The sequence below is a fragment of the Gigantopelta aegis genome, chromosome 6 (genome assembly GCF_016097555.1).
Source record: "Gigantopelta aegis isolate Gae_Host chromosome 6, Gae_host_genome, whole genome shotgun sequence".
NCBI classification, from domain to species: Eukaryota; Metazoa; Mollusca; class Gastropoda; order Neomphalida; family Peltospiridae; genus Gigantopelta; species Gigantopelta aegis.
In genome coordinates this window covers 39086790-39112747 of record NC_054704.1, presented here as the reverse complement: position 1 = coordinate 39112747, position 25958 = coordinate 39086790, and the positions used below count along the sequence as shown (strand labels likewise).

Genomic DNA, 25958 nt, shown 5'->3' with positions numbered 1-25958 from the left:
TTTTCATAAAAATAATATTGTTTTTAATCCAAAAAAAATATTAAATCCAAATAAACAGTATAAATTAACTATAGATAGGTTATTAATGGCCTATGTGATGGAGACAAAGGTTAATATCTAAATATTTGATTTACCATGTATCATTTATTTGTAATATTTTATCAAATTTTTGGTTTATATTAAATTACATCTGGGCGCCGGGCTCATAAGCTGGTAAACAGCACCGAGCGGCGGTCCTGGAATCGCATTTGGAAAGTTCCCGGGGGTCGGGGGCAATACTTGGTTGTTGCTTCTCCGGCCCAGACTGGGACTCCCCCTTATTATATGCACGTAATGTCCATTAGGGTATGCGTTTTGGGAGTGCTATCTCGCTTAGTCCGGTACCTGGATGAATTAAAACTATTAAAATAAAATTAAAATTAATATTTATTTTTCCTTTCTTACCCCCCAGTCGCTCTCCCCGGAGTTTAATAATCTATTTAATTTAATTATTTATTTATTTATTAATTAACCTTATTTTCTCATTATAATATTAAGCTAGGGGTAATTCTCACCTTGTTGTTGTACAATTCTAGGGTTATACTTGGGATAACACTGGGTATCTATAGGCTAATCGTTTTGGCTACTTGTTTATTGTAGTTTTTAATATATAATAAATTTTAACTGTATATTACTTTGTTTGATTTGTATGCCCGTTGCCTCCCCCCCCCCCCAACAATAAAACCCCGCCCGGCCCCCCAAATAAAACGGGGGGCAAGGCGGAGAAACCCCAACCAATTTAAATATAATTTATAAAAAAAAAAAAAAAAAAAAAAAAAAAAATCAATTACTTTTAATTTTTGTTTTGTTTTGTTTTGTTGTGTAATGTATTAGATTGGTTGGAGTTTCTCCGCCTTGCCCCCCGTTTTGGCGGGGGGGGGGGGGGTTTATCTTTAGCCGATTACTTTTAATTTTTGTTGTCTTGTTTTGTTGTGTAATGTATATATGTTGTATGATTGAATGTGTGATTGTTGCTCGGATTATGGGGGGGGAGGCTTATCTGGCAATAATCCCCTCCCCGTTCCGGAAACTGCACCTTATACATGTATATAGTTCGTCTTTTTTAATTTGTTTAATATCTATTTTAAAAATAAAATAAAATAAAATAAAATATAATGTAGGTTACTCAATGTTGCTCGCTCATTTAATCCGTTTCATATTTTTTATCATTATTTTAACTATGTTTTAAATTTTTAATTAAACAATTATATAATTCAACAGGGCAGGTAACTGGGTAGGGACACTCTCCTAGTGACCTTCTACTAAAGCTTTAGGTCACTCTACTAGTGAACTTCTACAAATGATTGCCATGACTGGATCGAGCTGCGGTTGGACACGGTGGGGTGGGGGGTGGGGTGGGGTGGGGTGTTGTGGTGCCGGTGGTTAGGTTTTTTGGGGCCATAGGGCGTAGGCGGTTTGGCCGTAGGTTTCTGTGAAAGTTCCGGCCCCCCTTCTCGCCCCCTCCCCCCCCCCCCCCCCACTTCCTCCTGGTCACACCAAGGCCCGAAATACGACTGGTAATCTTTTTAAATAAATATTAAATTTAATATAACTTTTCTGTTGGCCGGGCTTACCCCCCTACCCTTTCCCTTGCCTCTGGGGACTAAATATGTTTTTTGTTTTTTTTAAATAAATTATAATTTTTGTATTTTTACTTTTAGACTTCCCCATCTAAATTTGCGTTAATTTTAAATAATTATATAGGTGTAGAGTAGGGATTTCTGTATTTCTTTTGGGAACGCATTCAAAATTATTAATGTCGACATAATATATTTACTCTTTTTGACCTCCAGTTTAAAATTTCAAAATTTTATTATAGTTAGGTTTTTCCTGCCCCGAGTCAGACCACCGATTATATCGGAGGCCGGACTGGGAATAGGCGTGCTCGAAACCATAGAGGTATGTGAGCACGTTTAAAACATATCTAATCTAATCTAATCTAATCTAATGTAATAAATATATCATCGGGGCAATTATTCAATTCTACATTGAGGTCAATAGGACAAATACCAAGAAGTGATGTCCTGAATGTATCTCTGCATGTTGTTAAGTATGAACAATTAGTCAAGACATGTGTAAAAAGATCAGAATAATTACTAATACAAAACGTGCAAATACCTTGTACTGAGTTTCGTTTCCATGTAGCACATACATTTATCACGTGATTTGCTTGCCCATGTAGTGATGAATTTGACCGTGTAACTTACCAAGCTCTATGGACTTCGAGATTAGAATGAATATTTAGAAAATGTGTTGTATCGGGGTTTGAGGAAATGCGTAACTGCCAGTTAGTTTCTTCAAATTCTAAAACATGTTTTCGTACAATTCTATTCCATATTTTCTTACTATGGAATACAGATGTTAGATCGTTGAGGTAATGCAGTAGATTATATTTACGAATAATTTTGTGTATATCCGCTGCAAAATCAACGGCAAACAACTGACAGGGCTAGGAGTGGAAGACCGCGTGTGACCAAGCCCATTCATGACCGTTACTTACGCATTCTCCATCTCCGAAACCGCTTCCTCCCCGTGACGACATCGGCAACGACTGCATTAGAATATCGTGTTAGTCGACAGAGAGCACCAAGACGATCGTGGGAACATGGTATTAGAGCACGTCGACCCTACTGTGGAATGACGCTAACTCAACAACACCGACGTAACAGACTGATATGGGCCAGGAGGAATCATCGTTGGCAAGTGAGAGACTGTGGACAAGCTGTATTCAGTGATGAGAGCTGATGGTCGACAGCGTGTATACAGATGTCAAGGAGAATGCGTAGCGCAAAACTGTGTCCAGGAAGTTCAAACGTTTGGAGGAGGTGGTGTCATGGTCTGGGGAGGAATCTGTGGGGATTTGAAAACGAGGCTTGTTATTATTCAAAGTAACCTTAATGCAGAGAGGTATCGAGATGAAGTTTTGCGACCCGTTCTGCTGCCATTTATTCAACAGCAGCCATACGATATACTCTTCCAGCAAGACAATGCTGGACCCCATACTGCAAGGATAACACAGGACCTCCTCAACAACATGAACATTCCTGTTTTGCCATGGCCTGAATGTTCTCCTGATATAAACCCCATCGAACATTTGTGGGATCATCTTGACAGACAAATCAGAAGGCGACCACTACCACCAGTCAACCGCCAGGACACGGAGAGAGCTTTAATTGACGAATGGCAACGGATTCCCGCTAACGTCATCCGGCACTTAACGTCATCAATGCGGCGACGTGTTGTGGCATGCATCGATGCACAAGGTGGACATACGCGCTATTAATCCAGTGGTTAGTGACTTTGCAGAGACTTAGCATACTGTTGTTGAAAAGCTGTTCTGACCATGACATTGTGAATCATCTCATTTTGACCCCATGTGTCTTTGTATCACAGTTGCTCGAAAATGTATGCTTTTATTGAATGAAATTTTGTTCACAATATGCCAAAACACCACTCACAAGAACATACATCTTTGGAACATGCGACATGTTTTGGTTTTTCGTCAGTAGTCTCAGAGTCTTGGTATACTTTCTTTTGGACGTCAGTATATTTTGCAATGCCAGCGACTACACGGGGCATCGCAAAATATATCCTAAATAATATTATTTGTTTCTATCAATATGTCCTTCAAGGGATATACTACCAAGAAGTCCAAGGCAAATATCGGTTCGTGTTCTTTTAGGAAGACACTGGATAATCTTTATTACAAATCTATATGCTCTTTCTAACGCCAATAGTTCATTTCTATTTAATTATTCCATAATTCACTACCGTACAGGGCTTTTGATAGGTAAAGCGAATGAACTAGCTTGACGCTAGTTACGGGATTAATTCCAAGGCAGTGACAACCAGCCTGAACTACAGAGTAAGTTTCGAGTGTTCTGTCCCAATTATTTACAGACTTTTGTAATTTAATGCCAACATGTTTTATAGTGGTTGAACATGGCAATTCCTTTCCATACAGAATACGTTATGTATCCAAATCCTTGCAGAAGTCAACAACTTGTGTTTTAGAAGCAGATAATGTGAAACGCCACTTAGCGCTATATCGCTCACACATTGATATCACATTTTGCATGTCACTTGAAGTAGGAGAAATAAGAGAGATGTCATCTGTTTGAGTTGGACAAGAAATTCGAGTATCCAGGAGCATTGCACCTTTTCTGGATTGAGTTAAATTATTCAGCAATTCATTAATAAAAAATACATACAATTTGGGGGATAGTATGCTTTCTTGACACAGTCCCCTTTTCAAAGGAAAGTGTGACGAGAAACTTGTTTACTAAGACCTGTAGTTTACAGTTTCAATAGATGGCTTCTAAAGTAAGCCAGACTTTGGGGGATATACCAGTTTCAGAAAGTGTCCACAGGGGACCATAGTGCCAGACAGTACCAAAGGCTTTAGCACTATCTAGGAAGGTAACAATTACTGCATCGCCTCTTGCTCTGTAGTGATTGATAGTTTTTTGTAGAATAAACGAAGTGTCAATGCTAGAAAGTCCTTTCTGAAAACCACATTGGTGAATATTGGGAAAACGTTCTGATGAGTTCAGTTCTGACATGACCGTGTCCAGCACTCTTTCAAAAACTTTAAAGATTACAGATAGAAGTGCAATACCCCTACAAGAGTCTCTGTTGGATTTCGGCTTACTTTGACCTTTAAATAAGCAGACTAAAACCCCTAAATTCCAATCTTCTGGAATGTGTCCACTGTTTATTACTAAAGAAAATAACCGAGCAAGGCAAAAGTAAAGATAAGAATAGAATATTTTGTCTGGGCCACAAGACTTGTTATTTGGTAGCTTAGAGCAGATTTTGTTAACAAGAATGGGGGAAATATCAACACTATCTTTACTTGTAGTGGCAGTTAGCTTAAATTCTGAAACTTTCTTTTCAATATTTGATTTAAAATTGTCATCAAAATGTTCATCTACTGTGTCGCTAAATACTGGACTAACATTTTCTGCCATAGAGTTGCAGATTTCTTGTGGTTGTGTTATAGTTGTATTGTTGACTGTAACCGGTTCGGGGTGGTGTGGGTCACGTGCCTTCACCGGATATATTTCTAAGTGCAACTACTAGTTGGTCAATGGCTCCACACACCGGCCAGATATTTATAGTATAAATAATCTTTGCATGCCAACAAATAATTATATTTGTTGACATAAATAACGCTATTAAAAAAAGCAAGATCAAGAAATGATATAAATAACACTAGATTTATTTACATAAATACAATTGTATTCTTCTCTGTCTGGCGTAAAGGTGCCCGAGACGAATTTATAATTAAACTGGAGGGGAGATAATTCCTGGGGCGAAATAAAAAAAAAGGGACGAATAGACGGACGTGGTAAAACAGTAACACACGTCTATCTGGCGATTAACACGGCATCCAAATATATATTGTGATCACTGTATTAATTTCTTCTATTTTCGTTTTGACCCTCAGATTACAATTTGGAAACTAATTGTATGAGGAAGCCTATATAGGTTCATATTTGTAAACAGAAAATCTTAAACATCACATATAATATATATATTTTTATAATTTTGTATGTCATACTATTTGTATATAACTTTTATGTGATACTGTAAGACAATGATTCAAGGCTCCCCAACCTTGACATTGCCTATGATCTGGGGGTAATAATAAAAAAAATAATAATGGGTTTTTTTAATCCTCTATTTCTGTCATAGGTTAAACAAAATATATCTTACTGAAGTTAATTTTCACGCCACATGAGTTCTAAGCACAAAATGTGAGTTTGTGTTTATTAGGACGTGAGCCGGTGAGGGCGGTTCCAAATAGTTTTCAGACAAATTAAAGTCTAATTGTTTAAGATATTAATTTATATAATCATTTTCGGTTAGATAATATTCTTATACATCTTGTATAACTAATTGTCTACACAGTAAGACATACTTGTTTAGTTGTGATCTAAAACTAAATCAATATATCAAAACACGTACCCATCTTGCCGTCTGGTTCAACGGTTTCTTTAAAAAATATAATATTATTTATTAATTTCCAACAGGATTACTTTTATTTTATAAAAATAATCATTGTAAATAAAGGAAAGATATTATTGTAATATTAATTTAATTTAACTTATAAGAGGTTAATACGCACAACTGGTCACATAGAAGAATCTATGACTACTAGTTTCATAAAGAAATCAAAGGTGATTTCTTCAGACCCCTAGCCAAGGTTTTTAGTTATCAGTTCGTCTGAAAAGGATTTCACCTTTTGCAATACAGAATGGACTCATTGGTTTGGCCGGTGAACCTAAAAGTGTAAAAAAAAAAAAAAAAATGGGTCGTTGTTAGTTGAATGCAACACTGAGAGTCATTCTAAGTGTTTGCTGAAATCAACTAGCTTTTGCAATATTCAAATAACGTAACACCTCATTCGTCTTTGAACTCGTCAAAGGGAGTGATCCGTTCACGTGATTTGGAGGGAGTAAGTGATGTTGAAATTTGTGAAAATTTGTCATCACAGGATGTTTCAGGAGTCAAGAGGATAAACGTTCGTAGGAATAATGAGTTAGTTTCCTACGAATACTTTTATCCTAACATTCGGAAAACCAATCCTTCCAAAATCAGTTAAGGATGGGTATTTAAATATACCTGTTGAGCCTTACATTCCTAATCCCTAGCATTGTTTCAACTGTCAACAATATGGACAAGAGTTTTGACCATGTCCATATTGTTGACACTTGAAACTAACTCATTATTCCCACTTGTCGGGACGGTTCAAGAAGATTTAGCAGAGATCTGTCCCAGTTAGCAATCCTTTTGATCCTTTGGAGATGGATGTGAGTGACGGCATGGATGATTCCTCTCAGGATCATTCACAGCCACTAAAACCACTACGACCAAAACCAAAGGAAAAGATTAAGATAGATCCCATACTTCCCCCAAATGATGGCAAATAAATTCCTGCAGTGGAACTGCCGTGGGCTTAGGCCCAATTTTGATGAACTAAGTCTTTTAATTCAAAAACATAATCCTATTTCAGTGTGTCTTCAAGAAACTTTCTTGAAGAACACTTATCATATTACCATGAGAGGATTTAACCTCTATCATAAGATTCAAGAAACTGAAAATAGGGCATCTGGGGGTGTTTCCATTCTTGTTAATGAAAACATTCCTCAGAGTATAGTAACATTAAATACTAATTTACAAGCTGTGGCTGTCAAAGTCACGGCTCATAAAACTCTTACCTTATGTTCAGTTTACATGCCTCCTCGTAATCATTTTAATTTTAATCTTAGGGATCTTCAAGATCTTATTGATCAGCTCCCTACTCCCTTTATTATTATGGGAGATTTTAATGGTCACCACACTTTGTGGGGATGCGAGGATATCAATATTAGAGGTAAACAATTGGAAGACTTAATTCTCAAAAACGACTTACTTTTATTTAATGATAAAAGTTGTACATATTTTCATTCTGCAAGTGGATCTTTCACTTCCGTGGATTTAACTCTTTGTAGTCCATCACTTTTTGTTGATTTCTCCTGGAAAGTTGGTTCAGACCTTTGTGGTAGTGACCATTTTCCCATTATTTTGGAGAATGGTGGACCACCATCACTTGAAAGGGTTCAAAGGTGGAAGTTGGCGAGGGCAAATTGGGGTCAGTTTCAGCATCTGTGCAGCACTCGTCTGCAACAATTTTGCCATTATGGATGCTGATGATTCCATGTCTTTGTTCACATCCATCTTGAAGGACACTGCAGATGAAACTATTCCTAAGACTTCGGCAGTGCCAAAGCATTTCAATAAAGCGTTACGAAAAGCAGTCCATCAATGTTTCATCCGAAAATGTTGAAGTGTACAACAAGCATTTCTCTATGGAGGAATTGCAGGATGCTCTTCGTAGTCCATGATACTTCAGCAGGACTGGATGAAATTCATTATCAGTTATTAAAACATTTACCGGAATCATCTTTGATGGTTCTTTTGAATGTTTTTAATAACATCTGGATTTCTGGAGACTTTCCTTCTGATTGGAGGAAAGCAATTATCATTCCTATTCCCAAGCCTGGTAAGGATCCAACTAATCCTACTAGTTATCGCCCTATCGCTTTGACAAGTTGCATTTGTAAAACCACGGAATGAATGATCAATCGTAGACTTGTCTGGTATCTTGAATCCCACAAATTGCTTACTAACATGCAATGTGGGTTTAGATCTAGACGTAGAATGGTTGATCATCTTGTTTGATTTTAAACGTTTTGTAGGGAAGCTTTCATCCATAATCAGCACTTGGTTTCAGTGTTTTGTGATTTTGAGAAGGCTTACGATACCACGTGGAAATATGGGACTTTAAACGACCTCCATAGCATGGGCCTTAGAGGTCGACTTCCTATTTTTATTTCTCAATTTTCAAGAGATAGATCTTTTAAAGTCCGGGTGGGGTCGATTTTGTCTGACATTCACCCACAGGAGATGGGTGTACCTCAAGGTAGTATCCTGTCTGTAACTTTATTTTCTGTGAACATTAACGGCATCTCCCGGTGTTTAACACCTGGTGTGGATTGCTCGTTATATGTCAATGATTTTCAGATTTGCTATAGATCGTCCAATATGAGTATCATTGAACGTAAGTTGCAGCTTTGTTTGAATAAACTTCATCAATGGGCAACTGACAATGGCTTTAGATTCTCAAAGGCAAAAACGGTTTGTATGCATATCTGCCAGAACAGAGGTCTCCACTTAGATCCACAGTAGTTTTTTGGACAAAAATACAATTCCAGTTGTGGAGGAGACTAAATATCTAGGGGTTATATTTGACAGGAAGCTGTCTTTTGTGCCCCATCTTAAATATGTTAAAACGAAGGGCTTAAAAGCTCTTAATATTTTAAAAGTTATTGGTAATACGGAATGGGGAGCAGACCACAAGGTTATGCTCCGTCTGTATCGATCTCTTTTGAGGTCAAAACTTGATTATGGATGCATTGTGTATGGGTCGGCACGCAAGTCGTACTTGCAGATGCTAGATTCTATACACAACCAGGGCCTTAGGCTTTGTCTTGGTGCATTTAGAACATCTCCTGTAGAGAGCTTGTACGTTGATGCACACGAACCTTGTTTGGGTGCTAGACGGGACAAGCTTTCTCTGTAGTATGCTGCCAATATTAAATCTTTACGAACACATCCAACACATGATGTGGTGTTTGACAGCAGATACATGAAGTTGTTTGATGCAAGGCTAAATGCTATTCGTACATTTGGTCTTCGCATTAAGTGCTTTTTGTCGCTTTCCAACATTGATTTATCAGACACTTTGGAAACTCCTTCATATTTTGCTTTACCACCATGGTGTATTACACCACCTAAAATTGTGTTTGATCTTTCTTATCTGAAGAAAGATCGTACAGATGCTGTTGTGTATAAACAGTTTTTCATGGAAATTCAGGACAAGTACCGTGATTACTTTCCTGTGTATACAGATGGATCACGGGATGGGAATTCTGTGGCTTGTGCTACAGTTTTTCCATCAGACACTATCATTTCCATGAGACTGCCTGATTCGGCATCAATTTGAGTGCTGAAGTTTGGGCAGTCATTAAAGCCTTAGAAGAAATCAAAGCTTCCATAGCATCCAAGTTTATTATTTTTACTGACTCACTTTCGTGTCTGCAAGCTTTGCGCAATATGAAGCTGGACCATCCCTTAATTGGGATGGAGATACGAAAGTGTGTCTTTTTATCTATTGCCAAAAAGATGTATTTTGTTTGATGCCCAGCCATGTTGGCATCAGGGGTAATGAAAAGGCAGATTCAGCTGCCAAGTCTGCTTTGGATGTGTCTCATGCCAGGGTTGGTGTACCTTATACTAATTGGGATGGTGAGATCGCGCACAAGCTTCATGCTATCAAGCCAGAGTTGGGAGAGTGGCAGTCCTCCTATATACAGTGCAGAAAGGATGAAATAGTATTGTGTCGTGTCTGAAAACATGTAACGTTATGATATAGATCTAATTGTTTGAGTAGACATTTTTCTAAAACATTATTTGACCATGGACTTTTTAAAAGAAATATGAATAAATATTACCATTATTTAATTATTAAATTAATTATTATTTAATGATACTTCTATAAAAAACATACCTGATAAAGCGATGATAAAAAAAATAAAAATAAACTTGAATCGAAAGTGAAGTAAAACTTTAATTTACACTCAATGACAGGATATTGTGTCACCATTATTTAGCTTTGTACCCAATGAGTTTCAGATATTTTACCTGCATAACACTTTATAACCAGAGAGAGAGAGAGAGAAAGAGAGAGAGAGAGAGAGAGAGAGAGAGAGAGAGAGAGAGAGAGAGAGAGAGAGAGAGAGAGAGAGAGAGAGAGAGAGAGAGAGAGAGAGAGAGAGAGAGAGAGAGAGAGAGAGAGAGCTTATATGCCTTTGTATAACAATTAGCATTATACACTATCTTAAACGTTACATTTGATCAGTACCTCGATTGAACGCTGATTTATACAGAGAACCATGATCAAACATTTCCCACGTCCCTTTTCAGTTATGTTTGGTTCAGTGAAATGATTGTATGTGACCTGTTCAATGAATAATTTTAATAAATTGTAAAACATTGAAAATGTTCTTGCGGATGTGACTCAGGATGGAAGAGAGATGACTTCACACAAGGTATGCTATAGTCCACAATGTAATCTATTTTACTTTCTAATATTAGCTCATCAGGTGTGACACACACAAACACACAATGTAATCACTTTCAAGTGTGACACACACAAACACACAAGCGTACACACACACACACACACACACACACACACACACACACGCACACACAAATAAACAAACACACACAGATATGTACACAGTAACACATACAATCACACATACACACATGCACTTCATTTTCGTTATCGAACTTTGTAAATAGGTGTGTATGTATGGATGTGGCTGAGGCATGATTGCGGCTCTGGTTAAATTATTTTTTGAATATATTTCTACCTGAAGCATGTGAGTGGTTTGTACTAGACACGATAGAAATAGCATTCTGGAGTAAACATATAATCTATTTCATGTTGAGGTTTTTTCAAATACGATTTTTATGTCAACGTGTGATGTGTGAAAAGCATATTTTCACGAGTTCACACAAACTTTATTTGAAATAACAGCTTTAAATATCTGTTGCTTACGATTTCCTATTACATCAAGACGTTTGATCTGTAGCATGCGTGAACTACATTATGTGGTGTAAGTGGTTATGAATGCTTGTATGAATTTGTGGTGCCTGAATTTGTGAGTTTATTTTTCACTGGTTCTAAGTTTCAATAGTAGTACATATGCAAACATTTGCGTCTATTATTATAAAAATAATGTCATAGTGGTTAAGCCATTCAAGGCTGGTAGGTACTGGTTTCGCATTCCCATACAGAATCCCACACAGAGCGAGTTTAACGACTCAGGGGTAGGTGTAGGGCTACTACACCGATTTCTATGATGCTAGTAACTAGCCCACTGTCCTGAGAAGTCTGCTCGGGTAGCTGAGGTGTGTTCCTAGGAAAGCGTGTTTGAATCTTATCTGAATATAAGCACGAACAGAAGTATAAATGAAATGAAATGTTGGAAAAATAAGTAATAAGAATACTAAGGAGTGCAATAGAGATTAGTAGTAGTAGTAATAGTAGTGGTAGTGGTAGTAGTGGTAGTAGTAGTAGTAGTAGTAGTAGTAGTACTACTACTACTAGTAGTGGTAGTAGTTGTAGTTGTAGTAGTAGTAGTAGTAGTAGTAGTAGTAGTAGTAGTAGTAGTAGTATATGTGTCATTTGAAAAACATTGTTTAGAGTATTCTTTCTCTGTTCTGTTTAGCATGTGTGAGTGGTGTAAAGTACGGTCGCAACTGTACCAAGTCATGTGATGCCCGTCACTGTGCTCGTAGTGGCCGGTACAGATCCACGTGTCCTGCAGCTACTGGAAAATGTTATTGGGGATGTGACCTAGGATGGAAGAGAGATGACTGTACAGAAGGTATCCTATAGTTCATAATGTAATCTATTTTACTTTATAACATTAGCTCATCAGATGCGACACACACAAACACACACGTGTACACACATACACACACACACACACACACACACATGTACACATTAACACATACAATCACATGTACACACATGTACACCTTAACGCATACAATCTCACATACACACATGTACACATATCCACTTCATTTTGGTTTTCGACTTTTGTAAATAGGTGTGTGTATGCTCCACCTGGAGCATCTGAGTGGTTTGTATTGTACACAATAGAAATAGCATTTTGGACTCATAAAATTATTTATAATTATATAGAGTTTTTTTTTTTTTTTTTTTTTTTTTTTCGAATTATATTTTTATGTCAACGTGAGATGTGTGAAAAGCATGTTTCCACCAGCGGACATAAAAACTGTATTCGAAAGAAAACACCATGAAATGGTATATTTATTATATATAATCTTTCAGAATTTTTGACAGTATATTTTGCTTCATTATATGCTATTGAAAACATGTAACGTCATGATATAGATCTATTTCTTTCAGTAGACAGTTTTCTAAAATATTATTTGACCATGGCCTTTTTAAAAGAAATATGAATAAAAATTACCATTATGTAAGTATTATTATTATTATTATTATTATTATTATTATTATTATTATAATGATAGTACTATAAAAACATACCTGATAAAGCGATCGTCAAAAAAATATAATAATAACATAAAAATTAAACTTGAATCGAAAGTGAAGTAAAACTTTAATTTAAAACTCAATGACAGGATATTGTTTCGCCATTGTTTAGCTTCGTACCCAATGAGTTTCAGATATTTCACCTACATGACACTTAATATCCATTTTTTTTAATTAGAACTGAGAAATTAAAAAAAAATTGTAATAAAATACAACCATATGCATTGGTAATCATAAAGGTAAAGACGATCAGATAGTAATAAGTTACAAGAGAGTTAATTGAATTACTTGTTCATCAAAATATAAATATGATTTCTATAATTGTCACTGTAGCTAAAATACAGTGAACAGGACTTTTTTTTTTATTGAATATCACTTTTATGGATTCTATAGATCTATATAATAGATTGATCTACTGAAACCATAAAAGTGATATTGAGTGAAAAGTCATATTTCACTGCTATGTACATTATAAGTAACATTAGTATTTCAACTTAGATCACATCCACCCCACGCTATGTGGATTTACTTTCTCGTCAATGTATTCACAACTGCACCAGTGTCTGTTTTCGTATATAGGGAAAGCGGCCATGGTAACAACGTATTTAATTAAACTGCTTTTGAGAACTTATTAGACAAACCATTCTGTGTTATAGAATGTCTGGAAGGACTAACCTATGGTTCTGGCTGTACGAATCAGTGTAGTGATCGTCACTGTCTGCAGAATTCTCCATGCGACACAGAAACTGGGGAATGTGTGGGAGGTTGTCGTCTAGGATGGACACCACCAGACTGTTCACAAGGTAGGCGGCTAATGATGTAAATACTGATTTTATTCTCAATTCACTGCGAGGCCGAATGCCATCCGAACATTTGGTTTTCGCATTAAGCACGTTTTGTCAGTTTTCAACATTGATTTAACCAACATTTTGGAAATGCCATCACACTTTGGAAATGCCATCACATTTTGTTTTGCCACCTTGGTGTATCAAACCACACACACTTATATTCGATCTTGTTCATCTGAAGAAAGATTGCACAGATGAAATCCAAGACCGATATCGTGATTATATTTCTGTTTACACAATCTGATCACGGGATGAGCATGTTGCGGCTTCTGCTTTTCAATCAGACACATTAATTTCTATGAGATTGCCCATTCAGCATCAACCTTTACTGCTGAAATTTGGACAATCATTAAAGTCTTGGAACAGATTAAGGACTCATGTGTATCCAAAACTGTATCATAGTTACAGACTCACTTGCCCGTCTCCAAGGTTTTACAGTACACGAAATTGGAGCATCCCTTACTTGCAATGGTGATACGAAAGTCTTTATATTCATTACCAATAGAGATTTTAGATTATGTTGGATACCCGGCTATGTTGGCATTACGGGTAGTGAAAAGACAAACGTGATGCATTCATTTATTTTAATGAAAGACCCTTTCACCTCAGTGTGAATATTGTCAGTGTATACTGACTGTGCGACACATTTTGGTGGAATGTGATCATCTGAAGACGACGAGAAATGATATATTGGGCATCAGAAATATCCTGGAATCATGTATATGCCACCCATAATTAATTTTAGTTTTTAAAACAGTTTGATTTCTATACAAAGTTTTAAAATATACTTACCTTGACGTTTGTATTGTACCAACTTTCAAAATATACTGACCTTGATATTTGTATTAAATTCTATTTCCACGGCTCTTTACACTGTTTTACATAAATATACCATTTGTATTTCTAACGCAAATAATCGTATCGATGTACTTACACACAACAATAGCCGAAATATATATATATATATATATATATATATATATATATTTGTGTGTGTGTGTGTGTGTGTGTGTGTGTGTGTGTGTGTGTGTGTGTGTGTGTGTGTGTGTGTGTGTGTGTGTGTTGTTTAAACATAAGTTCATTCATCGGTCTTACTTCACAAATGTGGTTTTGCTTGAATTAATCCAGTAAAGAATGTTCTTAAAACGAAAGTTTGGACTGACAGGTAGGACTATGATATTCAAATATTCTGATCTAACTATCATGATGTCCCTTAAAGATGCATTCTCGAAGTTTCAAATATCATATTTTGCATACTGTATCTAATGGGCACTCATATACTCAATAGCTAAAATAGTGTGTAATAATGTTTGCCAGAAATCAATTAAGTGCGTGGGTTTGTTTTTCATTTATCATCTACAGAATAATAATCGGCATATTGATATATATATATATATATATATATTATTTTTATTTTTTTTAGAATGTCATTATTGGAAGTATGGACCTAGCTGTTCCAGATTCTGTTCACATCGACATTGTAAGTGGGGCTCAACTGCTACATGTAATCCAGTAAATGGGTCATGTGACAATGGTTGTCGATCTCGTTGGCAAGGCATCGACTGCACAGGTAATCATCGTCTACCTAAACTAATTTTAAAAATAGCTTACTAAGGCTGTATACAAGGTATGCTATAGTTCATAATGTGATCTATTTTAATTTATAATAATATTACCTCATCAGATGCGACACACACAAACACGTACGTGTACACACACACCACACCACACACACACACACACACACACACAGAGAGAGAGAGAGAGAGAGAGAGAGAGAGAGAGAGAGAGAGAGAGAGAGAGAGAGAGAGAGAGAGAGAGACAAATACACACACATATCTACACATTAACACATACATATACACGCATGTACACCTTAACACATACAATCAAACATACGCACATGTACACACATACACTTCATTTTCGTTATCGACTTTTGTAATATGTATGAAATTAGCTGTGGCATGATTGCGGCTCTGGTTAACTTCTCCTTTGAATCATCTGAGTAGTTTGTATTCGGACAGAATAGAAATAGCATTCTGGAGTAAATATATAGTCTATTTTATGGGGGGGGGGGGGGGTTGTTGTTTTTCTAATACGATTTTTATGTCAACGTGTGAAGTGTGAAAATCATATGTTTACGAGTTGACATAAAACCTTTATTCGCAAAACAAACAAAAACATCATGAAATGGTCTATTTCTTATACACATCTTTCTGAATCTTTGACAGTATGTTTTGCTTGATTATATGCCATCGAAAACATGTAATGTCATGATATAGTGTGAGAATCCGGGATTACGATATTGCCAGTAAATTATTTTCTATAAATTATTAAGCTATAATTCAAGTTCGTTTTGTTTTAGCGCCAACGTGCATCGTAGTCTATATTTGTTTACATTGAACAGCTCAATTCTATGCGCCGGGTCAATAAAACAAGGCCTTGTTTATCGTATAACATGTATACACATAATCATTAGTTTATTTAGTTTGTAGTATCAGTAGTCACAGATAACTTACCGTGTCAAGTGTTATTAAGTTGTTAAATTGACATTTTTATACAGCCGCAAATGTAAAAAGATCGAAGGCATGCTTTTGTACGAGCCTTGTTCTGGATTTTTGAGAGTTACTTCTGGGTTTCTGTCATTGCTATTTTTGACGTCTGTTACACTGTGTGAGTTAGGTAATATTAGATATTACTAATGAAACTTATATCAAATTTGGAACGGATGTTTGTATATATATATGCCTAATTGTATTTATTTCGTTCCCATTATAGCATAGTAATTAAGGTGTAAAGGCTTGTAGGGCCTAATGACGTTAGCCAGTAGTAAATGACGTCATTGGTTTTCTAACCAGCACTGCGGGATTTACAAATTCTGCAATGCAGGATTGTACTCCGCACTGCTGGATTTTACCTAGCCCGAGTACTCTGACTGTAAGAGAGCTAGACGGACATTTGGACATAAATACGCTCTCATTACAGTCAGAGACCACGCTATGTATTTTTTTGGCAATTCCCGACAACCAAAACGTTGGCAAATATTTCCACTCTAATACCACAACAATCCTATGTTTGACGTCAAATACCTTTACATCGATCATTTTCGAGTTAACTGATTAAAAAAAATCCACATATTAATCACTAATACACATAGTACAGAAAGAAATCCGACAGCACCCACATTCAGCTACGCTTCGTGACACTCCGTCGCAAGAATTACAAAGCTCGGTGACCTAGTTCGTGACGTAGATCACGTGATCGCCCACTGGGCGATTCCGCCTAGTAGACGGAATGGCTGATTGGGCGATCATGTGACGCAAGGTCACGATATAGGTCGGCGAACTTAGAATTCTGCTGTCCGGAGTTTGCAGAAGCTTAGCTGAATGTTGGTGTTGTCGGGTTTCTTTCTGTACTATGTGTATTAGTGATTAATATGTGGAATTTTTTTAATCAATTAACTCGAAAATGATCGATGTAAAAGTATTTAACGTCAAACATAGGATTGTTGTGATATTAGAGAGGAAATCTTTGTTAACTTTTTGGTTGTCGGGAATTGCCAAAAAAATGCATAGTTTGGTCTCTGACTGTAATGAGAGCGTATTTATGTCCAAATGTCCGTCTAGCTCTCTTACAGTCAGAGTACTCGGGCTAGATTTTACATTAAGTCTGTGTATATGATAACGTTGGAGACTTAGTATATTAGGAATAATTATTACTGAGCAACTTACCTGTCTCAGGTTAATAAGACTCAGTCGTTTAAGGTAATTTAAGAATTGTGGTATATTTCATAGCCTGAACGTAACTTAGTCATATTTATTTAATTATTTATGTGAATTTTATTACTAAATGAATCAGTGAATATACAGTTCAACTGCGAATGTAATTTGAGGTTATTGTTAAATAAATATTGTTGAATTTTAATCTTGTTGGTGATCTTTTGCCTTCATAGTTAGTAGTTATGGACAAGGACACCCTCTAATCCAGGGTCGTCACAAAAAACTATTGTTTCGGTAGAAATTTGCCTAAAAAATATTTGACCATTGACTTTTTAAAAGAAATATGAATAAAAATTACTGTTATTTAATTATTAAAATAATAATTATTTAATGATACTGCTTTAAAAACATACCAGATAAAGCGATCGTCTTAAAAAAAGAGAAATTAAACTTGAATCAAAAGTGAAGTAATGACAGGATATTGCGTCACCATTAATTAGCTTCGAACCCAATGAGTTTCAGATATTTTACCGATATTACACTTCATATCTATTGTTTATTATTTGCACTGTTGTTGAAAGTGATATTCAGTGAAAAGTCATATTTCACTGCCATGTACATAATAAATAGCATTAGTATTTCAACTTAGATCAACTCCACCTGACGATATGTGGATTTTCTTTCTCGTCAGTGTATTCACAACCACACCAGCGTCTGTTTTCGTATAGAGGGAAAGCGGCCATGTCGACAACTTATTCCATTAAACTGCTGTTGAGAACTTAATAGTCAAATCATTGTGTGTTGTAGAATGTCAGGAAGGACTAACCTATGGTTCTGGCTGTACGAATCAGTGTAGTGATCGTCACTGTCTGCAGAATTCAACATGCGACACAAAGACTGGGAAATGTGTGGGAGGTTGTCTTCCAGGATGGAAATACACAGACTGTTCACAAGGTAGGCGGCTAATGATGTAAATACTGATTTTATTCTCCATTCACTGCGAGGCCGAATGTCATCCGAACATTTGCTTTTCGCATTAAGCAGTTTTTATCAGTTTTCAACATTGATTTAACCGACATTTTGGATGTGCCATCATATTTTGTTTCGCCACCTTGGTGTATTAAACCACACAAACTTGTATTCGATCTTTTTCATCTGAAGAAAGATCGCACAGATGAAATCCAAGACTGATATCTTGATTACATTTCTGTTTACACAAACTGATCACGGGATGAGAATGCTATGACTTCTGCTAAAGTTTTTCCATCAGACACAATAATTTATACGAAATTACTCATTCAGCATCAATCTATACTGCTGAAATTTGGACAATCATTAAAGCCCTGGAACAGATTAAGGATTTGTGTTCATAAAATATTAGTATTTTTACAGACTCGCTTTCCTGTCTTCAAACTTTACAGTAAACGACATTGGAGCATCCCTTCGTTGCTCTGGTGATACCAAAATGTGTCTTTTTATCCGTTGCCAATACAGATGTTATATTTTGTTGGGTATCCCACCAGGTTGGCATTATGTGTAGAGAAAAGGCACATTTGACACATTCATTTATTTTAAAGAAGTACACTTCTCCTCCTCAATGTCAACACTGTCAGTATACACTGACTGTGCGCCTCATTTTGGTGGAGTATAATCATTTGAAGCCGGCGGGAAACGGTATATTTGCCAACACAAATGTTTTGGAATCGTTTAATTTCCACCTAGAATTAGTTTATTCATTCAATCATTCTTACCTGACGAGTGTGGTGTATTTTGAATTAATCCAGTAAAGAATGTTCTTAAAATGAAAGTTAGGACTGACTATGATATTCAAACATTCTGATCTATCACATGTGATGTCTCTTAAAGATGCATTCTCGAAGTTTGAAATGTCATATATTGTATACTGTATATAAAAAACGCACATTCAAATGAAATTAATACTAACGAAACTTATTATTCTATGACGAATAATGTAACTGTGTAAGCAGGAATAAACAATTTGTATTTAATGGACACCCATATACTCTGTAGCTAAATTATTGCGTAATAATGTTTGCGAGTAATTCAATTAAACACAGTTACTCTTGTTTTGTATTCCTATCATAGCTTAGTAAGTGGTTTGGTCGTTTTCATAATAATATTAAAATATTCGCGTATTTTTTATTGTTTGCAATATTTACACCACCTAAAATGTATCTAATATCAGAATATATCTTTCTAAAGTGGATTGAAATGAATGTTAGAAGATGTATACAATTGGGGGTACAAAGGAGGAAAGGTAAACACATGTATGCCTTTGCATAACAATTAACATTACACACTATCTAAAAGGTTAAACTGTCTTAGGATCTTGACTGAACGCTGAGAATACAGAGAACCACTATCAGTCATTTTCCAGGTCCCTTTTCTGTTATATTTGTTTTAGTGAAATAATTGCATGTGATATGTTCAATGAATATTTTAAATATGGTAAATTACATATCACTCGTACATCCTAATAGCGACTGTTTGGTGCATGTTCCTACATTTAATGAGTAATATTTTGTTTTAGACACATGACACATGTATTTCTAATTTATATACACATCGTTTTTATTATTATAATTTCATTCTTACACACCCGTTGGTGAGAACGCATATATGTGCGATAACATTTTAAAAATCATACGACTGGCTGCTATAGGTAGTACTAAACAAAATAACTTCCAGCTGGGTCAAAGTTCGAGGTGCACCCAACCTTTGATAGAGAAGTGAACACCACAAGTCCTGTGATTGGTTATAATGTAAGTGTGTTGGTTGTAAAATAAATAGTTTCATCTGGGCTAAAAATGTATGCAATTTTATTTGATCTAGTACCACTATGTACTTGTGTTTGGAATATGTATGGTGTACCTGTTAAAAAGTACTCAAATTGTGTGCGAAACTAGTGGTGTTGTAAAAACATCTGGTATTAATGGGTCATAGTTTGGTGGATATATTGCATATAGTGTTTTTAAACAAAAACATAGTCGCCTATGGAATTTTAATTAGTATAGTCCAACATGTCGCAAATGACCAGGTTACCAATGTCATAACATCCAATTAAAAAAGCACGGTCGAATCGATCCCTCTGTGACGGACAATTTAACCTGAAATTGACTTCTCTGAGACACATAATTAGCTATACCGGTAAGCACTATAAATATGTTTAATTTGAAAAGGCTTTTAAATTTATGTTTGAATTTTTTTTTTCAGGATATGTAAGAAATAGAATACTGCATCCATGTCCCGTTTAAAAAAAGTATGCAACTCGATTGCTCTCGTTAGATACATTTTATAACAACTCGCTGTAAGACAAATGGTATCGAACGGCCACACATGTAGCATTCTCTACATATCACAAACTAAGATACACAATTATGGTTTCTATTACAGCTTGTAGAGGAGGACTGACTTACGGTGAAAATTGTGGCAAGCGATGTGCAGTTCGTCACTGTCTGAATAACTCGACATGCGACGCTAACACTGGATTGTGTGAAGGAGGTTGTCAGCCGGGCTGGAGAGACGTCGATTGTTCAAAAAGTATATAAGATATGTGTATGTATATATGTGTGCGTGTGCGTGTCTGTGTGTGTGCGTGTATGTGTGTATGTACGTGTGTGTATATTTTCGCTCCCCAGTCTAGGCGCCAGTACGCATGAATGTGTATGTATTTGCATCGTTAAGTAATTTAAAAGATAAAATATATATTAACTTCGCACGAACTATACATGTATTAACATTCGGTTTATATATAAATATAGTTTCTTACCCACCCGTGTAGGAGACCATCGTTGCCTATAAAAATCGTATACAACGTATGTTGGAGATCGTTTCCGAGAGGTCATGAGCCAGTAACCAAAGCGATTATAAGTAAACATGCGAACTACTTTTCGTCGTCTGCTAGCTTCTATATTATTAAATGACTGCGCCTATAAACAACATTCAGGTCAATGACTACGTACAGATTGATGGCAAAGAAGAAGGACGGGTAGCATCTGCTGTAAAACCCTTGGTTACTTACACAAGGTACAGCATCAGAACATGTGACGGTTAGATGCGCTGAGTCTCCTGTTACCGATTGCGAAAGTTAAAAGTAACATTGATCTGTCGGACGATGTTTTGGAAGAACGTTTTAAGCATGACTTTTTTATGAGCCCAGTAATTTTGTGTATGAACCCACAAACACTTGTGAACATTCAAAAATCGATCGCTATATTGCCAAAAATCAGAATAAAAACAAAACGAAAAACCCAACATTCTACACCATTAAACAGTTGCAGCATTTCCCAGAAGATAATGGCGACACAAGACCGATCGAAGCCATTCCCAAATCAGAATTATGCGACATTTGTGTAGCTATTTTATTCAGTTAAAAAGGTCTGATGGCTCGAATTACGAACCATCCACCATCCGCGGGATGATGGGCTGCTTTGAGCTGTATCTGACAGTAAGAACTATGGCGGCTCAATAATATCTGACCCCGAGTTCGCAAAATTTACTTCAGTATTGAAAACGAAGCGAAAGATTCTCAAAATTGAAGGCATGGGCAACCTACCTCGACGAGCATATAAATAAACTGTGGGAATGCAATCAGTTAGGTCCAAATAATCCCGAATCCATCTTAAACGCCTTATGGTGGAACAACATCAAGCATTTTGGTATTCGAAGGTTAAAATCTTATGCTGATACGAAATGGGGTGACGTCACTTTACACTTCGGTGGAAATGATTTTTTTCAATTTCAAGAACCCCAATCAAACATTTTTCAGGCGGACAATCCTGTTTCTGTTCGTGACGTCCATCCAAAAGACTGGGCTACAAACGATCCACGGTGCCCCGTCGCGTTGTTCAAACTGTATGCTACCCTCCGACCATATGATTATTCCACATCGAATTCCCCTTTTGGCCTTGCAACAAATACTAAAGTTCCATCAAACAAGTTTTCATGGTTTAAGCGCCAGCCAGTCCGGATAAACGAACTTGGCTCGATAATGAAACGAATGTCAACAAATACATGTTTCGAACACAAGCGATTCACCAACACTTCAGCCCGGAAGGTTTTTTAAAGCTATCGGAGCAAAATATTCCGCCAACACAAATTATGCAGATATCGGGTCCCACAAATTCCAAAGTGTAAACAACTACAGTCACATTTCGATGTCTCAGCACCGGACCATCAGTGGAATTCTCAGTGGATGGGTTGACCCTAAACAGCACGATTCAACAAGCACGTCGATTAATCTTACCTCCTCCCAGTCTGTCACTTGTGTCAGTAAACACGAAAACGTTGGCCTGTCTTCCATATTTTCTGCTTCAATCCATGCATACATTTCTGTAATTCATCCAGTGAACCAGAAGCCGCCAAACACTGCAAACGGTCTGTTGAGAGAGACATCGCACTGTAACTTTAAACAACACGTCACGTTTCTTGTCGAGTTCAATTCGTGTTCGAACTGGTACTTTATTGTTTGTTCATTAACATATATCGAGAAGTGACTTTAAATGGTTTCATTGAAACGTCTTATCTCATGAGTTGTTTTCAGATAATTTTCATTTCAGAACCTTGTGGTTGTAGAGTGCTCTATGTTCTAAGTAAAGCAGAGCTGTTAGTACAGGTGTGATTTGGTTATGACGTAGTATGTATGCCAAATATTCATACGCCATGACCCAGATAGGCTACGTTCTGGGTTCGGATCCCAGTCGAGGCATGGAATTTTTAATCCAGATACCGACTCCAAACCCTGATTGGTGAATGGGTAGGTGTAAACCACTTGCACCTACCAGTGATCAATAACTGGTTCAACAAAGGCCATGGTTTGTTCTATCCTGCCTGTGGGAAGCGCAAATAAAAGATCCCTTGCTGCCTATCGTAAAAGGGTAGCCTATGTGGTGACAGCGGGTTTCCTCTAAAAAAACCCAAAAAAACAGTGTGAGAATGACCATATGTTTGACGTCCAATAGCCGAAGATAAGATAAAAATTCAATGTGCTCTAGTCTCGTCGTTAAATAAAACAAACTTTACTTTTTATATTTATATTAATTTGTAAACGAGTGGCAATTTTGGGGTGAGCGTTATGATTATTTTCACTTTGATATTTAAATCATGAGACACATGCTAACAAGCAATTGGATTCGAAAAAGTAATGTTCGGTGTCACTTATAGCGATTTTAAATTTTATATTAACCAATATATTTTTTCGACTTGGGACGGTGCGGTTGCGAATAAGCTTCATCATGTCACGCAATTCCTGGGACAGTGGCAGTCATCATGCAGGCGGTGCAGGAGGGATAAAGTAGTCTTGTGTTGTGCCAGCATCGGCCATACATATTTGACGTTTTTATTTTAAAGAAGGACCCTCCTCCTCAGTGTGAACATTGTCCGATGTGAACCACATTTTGGTGGAGTGTGATCATCTCAAGCCGACGCGAAATGATATCTTTGGCAAAAGAAATGTTTTGGAATATTTTATATTACATCCAGAATTAATTGTAAACTTTTTAAAACACTGTGACTTCTATACAAACTTTTAAACTATACTTACCTTATACTTACCTTTATGTATTGTATTATACCTTTCCCCACAGCTCCTTATACTGTGGTTTGACATAATTATATATAAATAAGGTTTTCATATACTTGCCATTTGATACACCCAATAGCCGATGTGTATTTTTTGTGCTGGGGTGTCGTTAAACATATTCATTCATTCATCCATTCGTTCATGTTCTGGTTTTCATTTACTGGTATTAGCGATTGTGAGTTGATCGTTTCCTTTTACTGTAGCTAGGAATTGAAATTCACCATTTTGTTCACTATATTTGAATAAACATCTTTGCAATATCATAATACTATTATGGCTATCCAAAATTCACCACGACGCTTATGCCTACTTATGTATACAATTCATCTTTTAATGTCAGTACATCGCTAATATGATGGTGTAGATACATTCTGTCCATGGAGTTCAAGCACTATGCATATATCATTCCTTTTTTAATCATATGGCTAAGACAGCTTCAGTTACATTACGTGTTGATCCTCTGTAAATGACTTTCTGATGCAATGTCCTTTGTCAGTGTTATTAGGTCATTTAGAATAGCAAACATCGTTTTACTGCTAAACGAAATAATTATTCTATGACTGATAACCAGATCTGTTGCTAGGAATCTGAAGACAGATTGAGCAAAATGTTATGGATTTTGTCAAATATACTTTTCATAGCAATATATCACAGTATACACAAACACAGACACACAGACATACATACATATATATATATATATATATATATATATATATATATATATATATATATATATATATATACAGTCGAACCTGTCTATGGCGGCCACTCGTGGGACATGACAAAAGTGGCCGCCATAGAGAGGTGGCCGCCGTATGCAGGTCATATATAAGTCCGACTTTAAAAAAAAAATACACGTATGTTGCAATATAACTATTAAGGAGGCATATACATGTGCAAAAACGTAATGAAAAACAAGACAAAAAATTTGACTGTATATATATATATATATATATATATATATATATATATATATACACACACACACACACATATATATATATATATATATATATATATATATATATATATATATATATATATATATATATATATGTGTGTGTGTGTGTGTGTGTGTATGAGAAAACATGTATACCTTTGCATAACAATTAACATTATAGCGAGTGCCATCGAGCGCTTATGACAAGGCGAAATTACCTAAACAGACTGAGTCCCATATGTAAGGCAATAAATGTTTTGTCGAAATTTCAAAACCAGTCAAAACGGAAGTGAAATCGCGTTAAAAAAAAAATTGTAAATGAGTAACATATCTGCGACGAATACAGAAAAAGTCTAACTAATCTCACTTTTGTAAATACCTTATGATCACGATCGTGTTGATATATTTTTAGAAAATACATTCGATACATTACCGTGCAAAACAAGAATGCATTTAATTTTTTAAAATATGATTTTGACGAGAAAAAACATAACGGATTCGCATATGCATTGTAGGTGATGTGATTTGTTAAAATATAAATAAAATCAATTCATTCATAAATACAAGAAGAGTATAATTGTGTTTTGCCGCGCATTGTGGTCTATTAATTTGATATATTATCATAGTGAAAGATTAACAATTATATTCAAATGTACTGTATATATTTTAGCGTTCATATACGATTCAAATAAGCGTTATGGTGTCACCTGTCGATTTTGCAATAACTTAATACTTTTGTTACTTAGGGGCTAGCCATCCGACCAATTAGTTTGAAACTAAATCGCAGCAATCAAGACACTGCTGATTTTTAATTGATGCCCACAGCTAATACCCGGTCTGCAAAAAATTAACTATTCACTATTATGTCAGCAGTTAACTATTATAATTTACCATGTGACACGGTTCACAGAGAGGTGTGTTACCTAGGAAAATGCTATTGGCGGGAAATATATTCCCAAGGTACATAAAGACGTAACCATCTGAGCTGAATCTTATAAAATAGAGACATGAATATAGAGACCCAGAGATAGACTGGGACGTTGGGACCCAAGTGGAGACCATTGAGGTCTCAGTCGCAATGTCAACTCTATCGTTCACC

General features: G+C 36.1%; 1 protein-coding gene across 1 annotated transcript in view; it reads left to right on the top strand.

Moving 5' to 3' along the window:
• Positions 1-18143: 18143 nt before the first annotated feature.
• LOC121374534 (multiple epidermal growth factor-like domains protein 10) overlaps positions 18144-25958 on the top strand; it is a 51088-nt gene continuing 43273 nt past the window's right edge. The window contains exons 1-3 of the mRNA XM_041501637.1: positions 18144-18269; positions 19422-19425; positions 20730-20876. Of these exons, the coding sequence (XP_041357571.1) occupies positions 18144-18269; positions 19422-19425; positions 20730-20876 (277 nt within the window). The remainder of the gene's footprint in view (positions 18270-19421; positions 19426-20729; positions 20877-25958) is intronic.